This window comes from Ananas comosus, linkage group 20, assembly GCF_001540865.1.
Source record: "Ananas comosus cultivar F153 linkage group 20, ASM154086v1, whole genome shotgun sequence".
Lineage (NCBI taxonomy): Eukaryota > Viridiplantae > Streptophyta > Magnoliopsida > Poales > Bromeliaceae > Ananas > Ananas comosus.
Window position 1 is genome coordinate 1,044,582 of NC_033640.1, and position 12,571 is coordinate 1,057,152.

The following is a 12,571-nucleotide window of genomic DNA, read 5'->3' on the forward strand; positions in this document are numbered from 1 at the left end:
TCGATTTGGAAGCTCTATCATCGAAAACAACTTATGAATACGAGGGCGATCGTACTAATAATAGTATAGTAGGCCGGACGCTATATATATATATATATATATATATATATATATATATATATATATATATATATATATGATACTTGTTTAACGGTGTAGAGTAATCCAAATAGCTTGAATTTTTGATAGAAAATTCTTTATACTATTTAGATAATGTTTGATAACTCTGACATTGGCTTACTATACTATGCACGGGTCAAAGTCCAAAAGTGCAATATACACACCAATTTCACTAAATGAAACATGATCCACAACTAAGTATGAGAATGCTAACCATAGGCCCCAAGCCTAACATGAAAACTCTCTAGTTTATAGAGGTCAAATATGCATCATATATAGCATGTGCATTTTAAGCATAAAAAAATTCTCAAATATTCTATCAAGCATGATTATGCGTGCATTTTTATTTTACGATAAGCAAAACCATCAAATGAGAATTTTATCTCATTTAGGTGAAGCCAAACCCACCGAACCGTCTCGGAATCCTTCGATTCGCCGAACGGAGTTGTCCACGAGTCTCTAAGTACCCTAAAAGTAAGGAGCGAAGAGATATACGAACGTTACGAACAACGAATAGGTTAAATATTAACCAACTCAAAGAAAAGGCCAAAACTCACCTATGGTAGTGAAAATCCCTCACAAGCTCCAAAGGGGGGCTAGAACCCTTCCAACACAACCTAGAGGAAGATTCTAATCCAATCAATTTAGCCCAAAATGCCCTAGATCAAAAATTTTCAAATCAACCCTAAAGTCACAAATCTATGGTTTCATCTCAAAAAAACCATCAAAACACAAATCAAGGGGAGAGAGTAAGTTTCTAACATCTTAAGAAGCTTTCAACTAGGCTCCAAACCAACTAGGGTTGAAGTTCTCTCCTCTAACAAGCTCAACTCTAAGCTCCCAAGCTTCTCCCATGGTGGAGAAGTCACCAAAAGGCAAAAAGAGAGCAAAAGAGGGAATTAAACCTCAAAAATCTCAACCAAAAGAAAGAAAAAGAAAGAGGGGAAGAGGAGAGCTCCCTCACCTTCTGCTTCACTGTTGGCAAGCCCAGTAAACATCAAGAGGCGTGGGGTGTATTTGTAATGATGCTATAATAGCAAAAACACCCTCCAAACCCGAGCAGACTGTAGTCTGCACTGCGTACCGATATACGGGCCCGCGTACCGGTACACCTCCCACGAAAAGGCCAAACACGAGCCTCGGGTTTGCTCAAAACTGCCTATGTACCGATACACGGGCCCGCGTACCGGTACAACCATCAGTCCGTACCGGTACAGCCATCAACCCTGTAACGGTACACATCCTGAAAAAGCCACCTGAGAGTTGATCAAAAATCCGACTTTTTGAATTTTGGTGCACAACTTCAAACCTCAATTCTAGGGATACGAGCCATAGATCGGAACACTGTAAACGATCCATCAGAAAGTCTGGAAAAACTCAGAACACAGATCAGACACTCGAATCTTGCAATTTGCAAAAGTCCAGTGTGTCACAGCGCGAGTGCAGTAACACTCAAGCTCTATTCATTTAATTTCGGGTTGAGTACTGAGCCGAACACAAGTAGGCTCGCTCATCTACCGGTCCTAATCAACAGTCCTATTTATGAAAAAAATAATAATAAAATCCATCTCTTTTTTTCTGATAAAAATAAAAATCTTAACTATAATTCTTTCCCAAGATTGTTGTATAATAATAATAATAATAATAATAATAATAATAATAATAATATATCTCTCTCATCTTCCTTGTCACCTAAGTAACTACTTCAATGCACACACACGCTCTCCCCCCTTAACCCCGCCCCAAGAAAATGAACTGAAAAACAAAAAAGAAAAAATCGCGAGATCATTCAATCCACCGCCCATTACGTACGCGGCACGAATCCCAAAGCTGCGTGAACGGTGGATCGAGCGTGCCCCACCAAATATCTTTGTTCCCCTCTTTCCCCACCCCCCTCGCTCTCTCTCGCTCTATAAATACCCCCTCCCCTCTCACCCCTCTCATAGCGTTCGCCTCTTCCTCTTCTTCCTCCTCCTCTTCCTCCTCTGCCATCCCCGCTGCGGCTTACGGCTACGCACCGTGGGCGATCTCTTCCTCCTCCTAGGGTTAGGGTTAGGTTTTAGGGTTGCGGCTCACGGGTACGCACTAACGAACGAACGCTGGCTCGTCAGATCAAGCCGTGCTTCTTCGGCTCCTCCTCCTCCTCCTCCCCCATGGACTACCCGGCGATCAACCCCCAGGTCTTCGACCGCGAGGTCGTTATCAAGGTAACCGTTTCTCGATGGTTCTCGTTTCGTGCAGATTTTGGTGTTTTGGTATGATTTGGAGGATTTTTTTTTTTTTTTTTTTTGTGCTACGATCGATCTGTAGACGCATGGTGATGTGTTTACGTCTCGTTTGTTATGATTTCTGAATATTTTCGGCCCCGATCGTTCCTGTTTGTGCCAATTTTAGGTTACTTTGGGTGTTTTTTTTTTTCGTGTTTGGTATGATTTGGACGGGTTTCTTATGAGCAAGGTAGGTTTCTTATGATTTCGTGATAACTTTTTCTTCCGATCGTTCTTGTTTTGCCTAGATTGTGGATTAATTTGGTTGTTATGTTTGCTTTTGTATGATTTGGAGGGGTTTTTCCAGGATTTGGGAGATTTGGTGGTGGGAACTTGATATGATCTTGTTTAATTTCACTCACTCGGGATTGCAAGTAAATGAGGGTTTTAATCTCGTCGAAATTTTTCTTTGCGCCGATCGTTTGGTTTCTGCCAATTTTGGGTTAATCTGGTTGTTTTGATTGCTTTTGGTGCGATCAGGAGGGTTTTTTCTATGATCGATCTCTCTCTGCTTGTTGATATGATTAAGATACGATTCTTATGATTCCTTCATCACTTCTCCTACCGATGGTTCCTGTTTTGCGTAGATAGTCGATTAAGTTGGTTGTTTTGTTTTGTTTTGGTGTGATTTGGAGGGTTTTTTTTTTTTCAATGATTGATCTATATTCGCATGTTGATGTGTGGTATTTGGATGTTTTGGGCAATATAGTGCTAGAAACTTGAGATGAAGCTGTTTCTACTCATTTTGGTTGCACCTAAATGAGGGTTTTGATTTTTGTTTTAACTTGAGGAAAAAAAATCCTGTTTAAAATGCTTTCTTTTCCCTGATCGTCCTTGTTTTTGTGCCGATTGTTTAATTAATTCATTCTGTTCATTCTGTCAGCTTTTGATATGATTTTCTAATGATGTTTGTGGTATTTATATTACTCGATCAGGGTAGCACCCAAGTGGGGCTTTTAATATTTTTTTGAGTTTTCTTTTATATATATGGGAATCAATTTCTATTGTGATTGTTGATATATTGTTTTTGGTACTGCTTATTGTTTGTGGTGTTTTTCTTGTTGTTCGTTAAGAAATATATGGAGAGTGATGATATGTATCATAGGTAAAAGTTTCTTATTTTGTGGTATAAGTGGAGTTATGGGGTTGTTTTCAATGTTGTATGTGGTATCAGTAGAGGAGATGAGTGGATCATCCTGTATGTCTCTTGTTATATATTATCCATAATTTGGTTATATTTCAGGCTGCTTCTATAGTAACTTGAGATGCTTGTGGCTAACTTTACTCTTTTGGTTTTGCAGCTAAATTATGGTTTTAATTGTCTAATTTCCTTATTGAGAATGTTTAGCTGATAGTTTATATTCCCCCCATGTTTTGAAATGTAGTGTCAATTCTTAGTTGAGCAGATTACTCTCACTTCTGTTATGTTGAGATAGTTTTATTTTCCGGCATTATTTAAGTGCTTGTTGGTTAATGATTCTCCTGTGTAGAGCAATACATTTTACATGCAATAATTTATGGCACTTGTTCTTGGTTTGACTTCTCATATAAAGTAAAATTTTCATTATTCCCTGTTTTCTTTCTTTTCCAGGTAAAGTACGGCAATATTCTCAAGCGGTTCAATACTCGTGTTTATGGGCAGTACTTGGATTATGACATAACAAGACTTAGGATGAAGATCATCAATGTCTTTAAGCTGAGCCCAGATGCTGAGCTCACTCTTACCTACACAGACGAAGACAATGACATCGTCACGTTGGACGATGATGATGATCTGCATGCTGCCGTTAAACAGCAATTGAACCCTATCAGGATCACTGCTCAAATGAAATGCGATGCTTCTGCTGATGCTGAACTGACACCTCAGTCTGCAAACCCCACCCCAAGGTCTCCGAATTCCAACTTCGATCCTGCTCAGTTAGGCTCAGCTGTAGAAGAAGCACTGAAGAGTCTCCCAGAGCACGTTCGGACTAAATTTTCAAAGTTATCTCAGGACATCTTTTCAAAAGCTGTAGCTTCTGCACCGCCATTAGCTGAAACTCTGCAGTTCCTGTCAAAGTTGGAGTTTTTAAATGACACTCGGCCTTCGAATGGCTCAATGGGCCAATCATCTGTTAATGTGAATGCAAGTAATGAGCAGAAAGATAACCCAGTTCCAGAACGCTCAGATAAGCAGCCCAAAACAGATCATACTTCTCTTGAAGTCAGGACTGAAGCTCCTCAAAATCACGGCGCAGCTGGATTTAGCCCTATCGACGATGTGTTGCCGTACCTCTTGACAAAAAACAATGATGAGAAGAAGAATGTTAGCAAAGTTCATCATAGTCCTTATTCTGATTCATTAATTGTTGAGCCTTTAGGGTGTCATGAGGTTCCAAAGATGCCAACTTTCCCTCATTATGGAGTTGGAACGGATGCTGTGGGCAATGAGACAATTAAACAGAAAGCCTTAGGCACATTATTGCCTTCGACCTTCGGTGGTGGTTTCATTCGCAATGATGTCCCTTCCTTTCATGGGTGGCCCCTTGGTGCACCTTCGAATGCAGTTCCTCGTCCAGGTTTTGGCTATTCCCATTTCGAGCACCCTTACAGGCCTTACATAGGTGATGGCTATCCTGAAAGTATGCTCCATACTTTCCATAGGGGAGTCCAATGTGATGGTTGTGGGATGAATCCCATCTCTGGCCCACGCTACAAGTCTAAGGTGTAAGTGCCCATGATGCATCTGCTTCGCTTTATTTGAGCTGAATTTGTAGTCAGTTGCTATATTGTATAGCTATCATCTGCAATCCCCTAATTGTTTTGTTTTCCAACTAAGTCACCATAGTTCAACACGTTACCAATTTCATCCCATTTTGTTAAATGATCTGCTTATGGCGTGATCTTATGTGTGATCCTTGTTAGGCTAAAAGGGATGGATATGGATATGTCTTTGAACTTTTGGGGATTTAATCGATTGAAAAAAGAAAAATTAGTGACCTTATTGACATTGTATAATATTAGAGGGACTAACTGATTGGTTCATTTTAGATATTAGAGGGACTAACTGATTGGTTCATTTTAGATATTAGAGGGACTAACTGATTGGTTCATTTTAGTCCAGGTTGTTAAAGTGTACCCAGTCAAATTTGTGATGCATGATTTATTCCAACTTTGCTTCTACTCTGCAGGAAAGACAACTATGATTTGTGCAGTATTTGTTTCTCTCGGATGGGCAACAAAGATGATTATACAAGAATGGACAAGCCTTCTCCCTTTCCTCACAAAATGTTTAATCATGTATGATGCTATATTTTTCTCATTTTTTAAGTGTATTCTGTAAATCTGAAAGTACTTACAAACCGGCGTGCCTTCTTAAATGCAGCACCCAAAGTCCCGCTGTGTTTCACTAGGTTTCACGACGAGGCCAACTCGAGAAAAACTTGAAGGCCGCTTCATTAAGGATGTGGCTGTCCATGATGGAACTATGATGGCCCCTAACACCAAATTTACAAAGATTTGGCGGATGCGTAACAATGGGACCACACCTTGGCCCTATGGTACTCGGATTGTGTGGGTCGGTGGAGATCACATTGCTTCCCAAGATAGGGTTCAGCTAGAGGTCGTTGTACTTCCATCTTAGGCCTACTTTGATTAGTTGCTTTTATTTCCTTAAGTTGCTTGACGTTGGTGCCTGTTTGGCAAGGAAGTAGAAGCTTTGAGAAGACATGTTAGCTAGGTTGTTGGACGCGGCATGAAAGATAAAATGAGCTTTTGGGCCTCCAAAGAAGCTCCAATTTGAAGCTTCTACCTCTGCTTTAGTGAGAAGCTACAGAGTATAATTTTAAATGAAGCTATATGTGCTTAGTCCGACAGCTATTCTCGACATGCCCTTAGTTTGGAGATGTATGCCTTTACATAAAAAGAGTTGCACATTCTGTTAGTTGGTTGGATCTTATAGCCAGTTTGTTTTGGTTTATGCAGATTCCGACGAACGGATTTGCAGTGGACAAAGAAATTGATATTGCAGTTGATTTTATCGCTCCACCACTCCCTGGGAGGTACATATCTTACTGGAGATTGGCTGCTCCTCTTGGGCAGAAGTTTGGTCAGCGAGTTTGGGTTCTTATCCAGGTCCTTTTCTTTCTACCTCTTAGTCTTTCCCACATTACACGCTAATTATCAGTCTACGGGGTTTTTACTTGTAAATCCCCCACCAATGAGCAATTTACTCTATTTTGCCCACACTCCTGGATTTCCATATATGCCCTTCAAAAGATAGCGTGCAAATTTACTTCTGTCCATAGATGGGCAGTAGATGTCATAAGGAAAATTTACTTCTGTCCATAGATGGGCAGTAGATGTCATAAGGATATATTTGTAAAAAGATAAATTTTACAGGTTTTTCATATGCCCAAACTCTACGTTTATTTCTAGTTGTGATCCTTGCAAGATCATTCATTTAAATATACACCCTATTTTGAATTTTACTTGTACGTAGACCTCGATAGTGAAGTTTGATGCTTATATACATACATACATATAGAGATGAGAAAGTTTTTAATATATATATATATATATATATATATATATATATATATATATATATATATATATATAGTTGTGCTGGTATGCTTCTGGAAGCACGGAGGCCTCTGTGTTTCCAAGTCGTTTTTGATGTTCGGACTTTCGAATCGAAGATCGGCTCCGTTAGAGTTGATCTAGAGTATTTGAAGTACCTAGAAAATAAATTTTGTGATTTTTCGATATTATTTGCCTAGTGATCGAAGGGGCTCAAAATCAATAATTTTAATGGCCGTGGTGAGCCGTTTGCAAGTTTAACGGTGTAGAAATATTTAAATCACATGAAATTTTGATAGAAAATTCTTTATACCATATAAAACAAGATCAATAATTTTAATCTAAAATTTTAATGTCATGTCATCATATTTTGTAAGATTTTTATTTTCAGCTGTTGATTTTGAGCCCCTTCGATCACTAGGCAAATGATATCGAAAAATCGCGAAATTTATTTTCTAGATACTTCAAATACTCTAGATCAAGTCTAACGGAGCCGATCGTCGATTTGAAAGTCCCAACATCGAAAATAATTTAGAAGCATGGAGTGCTCTGTGCTTCCAAAAGCACCCCAGACGCGCTCTATATATATATATATATATATATATATATATATATGAAAATTCAGATTCTGCAGGAATACATGCAATTCTTTTAAGTGTTGCTTTTGTGGTGGTGGCATATTTGTAACTATCTATCGGTTTCTCTCTGTTTATGATTCGTTTCCTCTTTTCTTCCGTTGGAAGAGCAGGTGGAGAGCCCCAGTCCTCCGACCAGCGGCAGCAAACTGAGTTTGAACTTAAACCTTCCTCCCGCAGGCAGCAGCAGTTCTGTTATAGAAATGATGGGCACCAACGTCGAGACCAAGGACGAAGCTCACCCTCAGCCCAATGTGACCAACACTGCCGAGGAATTAATCAAGCCTCTGGTCGATGACGGCCCAGTTATTATAACTGATGAGCCTGTGGAGCCGCCGATTGTGGTCGTCCCTCCGGTACAATATCCTGCCGTCGATTTCCCGACGTCCGCACCGCCGCAGCCCCCGCCGTCGCCGCTGCTGCAGGCATTCAACCACGACAACTCTGTGGAGGAGGTGATGCTGAAGGAGTTGGAGGAGATGGGCTTCAAGCAGATCGACTTGAACAAGGAGGTCCTCAGGCAGAACAAGTACGACCTGGACCAGTCCGTGGGCGACCTCTGCGGGTTCTCGGAGTGGGACCCCCTTCTCATTGAGCTGGAGGAGATGGTAAGTTCTTGCTTTTCACGATTAATTTTACCGCGTTTACTCTGGTAAGATCGACTGCGGTGGGCACGCAGGATTAATTTGGTTCGCGTGGGTTTTCGCAGGGTTTCGCCGACAAGGAGAGGAACAAGAAGATGCTGGAGAAGAACGGCGGGAGCATCAAGCGCGCCGTGATGGACCTCGTCGCCGAGGAGAAGAAACCCATCTAAGTTGTCGTCTTTATCTATAAATACATAAAGTTATGGTGATATAAATAAATTAGGATCGTATATGTATTCAAATAAACATGTGGACATGGTTTAGGTTTGCGTAATCGGGGAACTCTAAATAGTTTCGCTTTGGGTTTGCTTTTGAGCATCTGCTTCTTGCGGTGCTACTGCTAAACTCAATTGCTGTGGTTGCTACTTTATTCAGCTTTTTGTAAAATAAAGCTACAATATATTATTGTAATTACTTGGGTGTTGTAGCACTAGGTCTTTTTTTCTCTTTTTTTTTTTTTGTTCTTTCTTTCTTTCTTTTGGTTACTAGCTTATCAAATTATTCTTAAGAATTAATATATATATTAATAGATTATTAATAATTTTTATTTGAGTATGGACATAAAAATATATTCTAATTTATAATAATCAAGTGTTTCAATTATTTTGGAAATCTATGATGGTTAGATTATTTTGCTAAAATTTTTAGTAAACTATTTGACTTAGTTAAAATTTTTAAATAAAAAATAGGATAAATCTTAACTATTATTTATATGGTTTTGTATTTTTTTGCTTTAGAAATGTATTAATTTATTACTTGTGGTTTCATTTTTTTTTCTTTAGTATTTTTTTAACATTTTATTAAATTATATATAAAAAATTTTAGATATTTTATTTAATTTTATCCAATATATATATTTTTGTATCTTTTAGTGTTAATTTTATTACTGATTTATTAAAAAAACTAAAATTTAAAATAAAATTATATGGTATTGTTATTAAAAATTAAAATAAAATTATATGGTATTAAATTGATACATTGTAAATCATAAGGTATTAAAATAAAAAATACGAAATCGTGAAGGTGATATTTAAAGTTTTTTTAAAAAATATGAAAAATTTTTAAATTTTTAGAAATCGTAAATCCAACGGGTCCTAATAAGAGTTTGATGTAAATATATTATATGAAGACGCAACCTGTACGCCTTATATGGATGTAAAATTTGTTAGGCTTCCAAGTGTTTTAGTCAACTCACCATGGTTTAGATTTACTCATACTTTTAAATCTTTGGATGCAAGGAATCAATCTTACATAACTATTGTAGAATTCGCAAAAATCTAAATAAATTTTAGCCAAAAAAAAAGGGTCATTGGATAATAGTGGATGGATTATACGATGTATGCCGAGCCTCATAGTGTACAGGTAGTAGGGCTGACAATCGAGCTCGCTATTGTTCACGAACCAGTTCCTATTCGGATTAAAATGAATTCAAAATCGCTGACTTGCTTAATAAACGAGTAGAACATGAGGAGTAAGCTCGAAATCTTATATATATAGTGAGAGAGAGCGTCTGGCTACTATACTAAAATCATTGATACTATTACATTTTCGGTTCTTAGATAAAAAGATGTGCGATTAGAATAATAATGATTTCTTAAGGTTGAGTAAGTGATTGGTTGAATAGTATAATGGTGGAAATGGTCAAAAGGATAAAACTAATGGCGGAAAACACGATATCACTAAGCATTTGGAACTATCGATAGTATAGTAGTCGACTATATATATATAGTTGAACTAGGATACTTTTAGATGCACCACCCACTTGGTGCTTCTAAGTTTTTAACCCTTGGATCCACTCTTTGATTACTAATATCCCTTGGATCAAACACTATTTTACCTACCACCACTATCATTATTATCTCAACCTCACATCTCTCCATCCAAGGGCTAAAAACTCTAAAGCATCACCCATTTAGTACCTTTTAGAAGTATTCTAGCTCCACTCATATATATATATATATATATATATATATATATATATATATATGCTAGAATACTATTATAGCACTAAATCATTGGTGCTACTAGATTTTTGGCCTTTCGATGAAGCGATGTACGGTTAGAATGATAGTGGTCCCCTAACGTTGAAATAGTGGTTGGTTGAATAGTATGATCTAATAAGTGAAAATGGTCAGAAGGGTAGATCTAATAACGAAAAACTTGATAGCACAAAGCGTTTAGTACTATTAATAGTATACTAGCCGGGCTCTCTATATATATATATATACACACACAGAGAGAACTAGTCTATTATACTATTAATAGTACCGAGTTATTAGTGCTATTAGATTTTCAGTTCTTGAATGAAGAGATGTGCGATTAGAATGATAGTGAATTCCTAGAGTTCAGTGGGTGGTTGATTAAATAGTATGATCTATTGGATGAAAATAATCAAAGGAATAGAACACTAACTACTCAGTGCTATTTGATAGCATTATAGCCACACACACACACACTCTCTCTCTCTCTCTCTCTCTCTCTATATATATATATATATATATATATATATATATATATATAAAAGGGAAAACTTCAAATACCTCTATTGTAGTTCCACTCTTTCTCACTTTAGTACCCTGTGGTTTAAAGTGTATCAAGCTAGTACCATATGGTTTCACACTTTCTCGTTTTAGTACCATGTGATTTAATATTTCATTAAGAAAAAAATAAAACCACAAATACTGACTTGATACAAAAATAAAATTATAGAGTACTAACTTGATACACCTTAAACCACAGGATACTAATGTGAGAAAGTACGAAATCAAAGAATATTAACTTGATACATTTTAAATTATATAGTACTAAAAAAAAAAAATGTGAAACTAGGTGATAAATTTTTGAAGTTTTCTCTAAACCTCCCGTCAAGGCACAAGCTTTAGTTTGTGGCATCATTGTACTGGTTGCTGACGTCGCACAACGTTGGTCGGTGCTGGGCCAGCTAGCGTGCGTGACAAGGTCTTTTTTTTTTCTTTTTTTTTTTTTCTTTCTTTCCCACTATAATTTTATTAAATTTTCACAAACAAGTTTTAATTAAGAGAAAAACTAGTTACCTAATTATAGAATATCAAATACCAAAAATGTTATCTACTTGTCTTTAAATTCAACTTCCACGCCAAGAAACTGCTCCGTTTACCCGCATCCGATGCTTAACAACCACGGCCACGACCACGACCACGATCACGACCACAGATACAAAGTCCAAATGAAACACGCGTCACCCATCGAACGGCGGTGGCGGCTAGAGCTGTGAGAGCCACAATAACATCCTACGCGCAAACGGAGAGAATTGACTTTGTGTATGGCAGTTATACTATGTCAACTATATTCAGTCAATTAAATATTTAATTTTAATTAAAAATATATAATAAAAAAATAATTATTTATAATTTATGATCAATTGGATAAATTTTAGTTCGAATTGTGATTGATTGAACTCATTGTTTAGAATAAATGACCGGTATTAGAATAATTATTTATAAATTTTCGACCGTGGGAGAGAGCGCATCCTCTAGAAAATTCTTTCTAGGGTGCAACCGTGATTCCCACGTCTAAACGAAAGCTACTTCATGTTGTTGTTGTTGTTGTTATTAGTTGGGATAGAATGCTATCAGTAACAAACGAATTTCGTTGCTATCAATTTATTTTTAATAATAAAGTTTATGAATTGATGATTGGTATTATTGGACATTATTTAGACTATAACTTTGTCACTGATGTTTTTTTCTCCGTTAATATTTCGTTAAATTATATACAAAAAATTCAAATACTCTATTTATGTTTATCAAATATTCACTTTAGTACCACTTAATTTTAACTTTGTCACTGATTTAACGAAAAAAATTAACGAGATGGATAATAAAAAGAGAAAAATGAAATCACATGATACTAACACGATACACTTTAAAACACAGGGTACTAAAGTGAGAAAGTGCGAAACCATAGGGGCTAACTTGATTTATTTTAAACCACAGGGTATTGAAGTAAGAAATTGTGAAACTATAGGAGGGTATTTGAAATTTACCCTAAAATACATTTCAAAATTATTATTTGTTTGTAAATATATAGCTTAATTTTTTTGTCATTAGATGAGACTATAGTAACCACGGGGGGGTTATATGTCACGGTTGCATGGAGCGGAGTATAGTAAAGGCAAATTCAACACACTTTTAATTACTTTATCGATCTATGAAACTTAAAAGTAGTAATAATAATTATTTAAAGCTTATAACATGCTTACCAAACGAACTTTTAATTTTAAAATATTAATTATGGAATCTCCATGAAGTGTACAGGAACAATCACGTGCGTGCAATAATTTTCTACAAGTAAAAATTTTTTTTAA

General features: G+C 36.8%; 1 protein-coding gene across 1 annotated transcript; it reads left to right on the forward strand.

Moving 5' to 3' along the window:
- On the forward strand, positions 2,056-8,653 carry LOC109725514 (protein NBR1 homolog). Its single transcript, XM_020254724.1, has 7 exons — positions 2,056-2,327; positions 3,979-5,093; positions 5,558-5,666; positions 5,752-5,988; positions 6,351-6,500; positions 7,696-8,190; positions 8,292-8,653. Exons 1-7 carry the CDS (start codon positions 2,274-2,276, stop codon positions 8,394-8,396), a joined length of 2,265 nt encoding a protein of 754 aa, XP_020110313.1. The 5' UTR covers positions 2,056-2,273; the 3' UTR covers positions 8,397-8,653.

What these genes read in the sequence shown, in the direction of transcription:
- LOC109725514 (XM_020254724.1), top strand. Translation starts at nt 2,274, where the DNA reads ATGGACTACCCGGCGATCAACCCCCAGGTCTTCGACCGCGAGGTCGTT. An exon ending in GAGTTTGGGTTCTTATCCAG is followed by an intron (nt 6,501 to 7,695) that starts GTCCTTTTCTTT and finishes TTGGAAGAGCAG; the next exon opens with GTGGAGAGCCCCAGTCCTCC. An exon ending in TCATTGAGCTGGAGGAGATG is followed by an intron (nt 8,191 to 8,291) that starts GTAAGTTCTTGC and finishes GGGTTTTCGCAG; the next exon opens with GGTTTCGCCGACAAGGAGAG.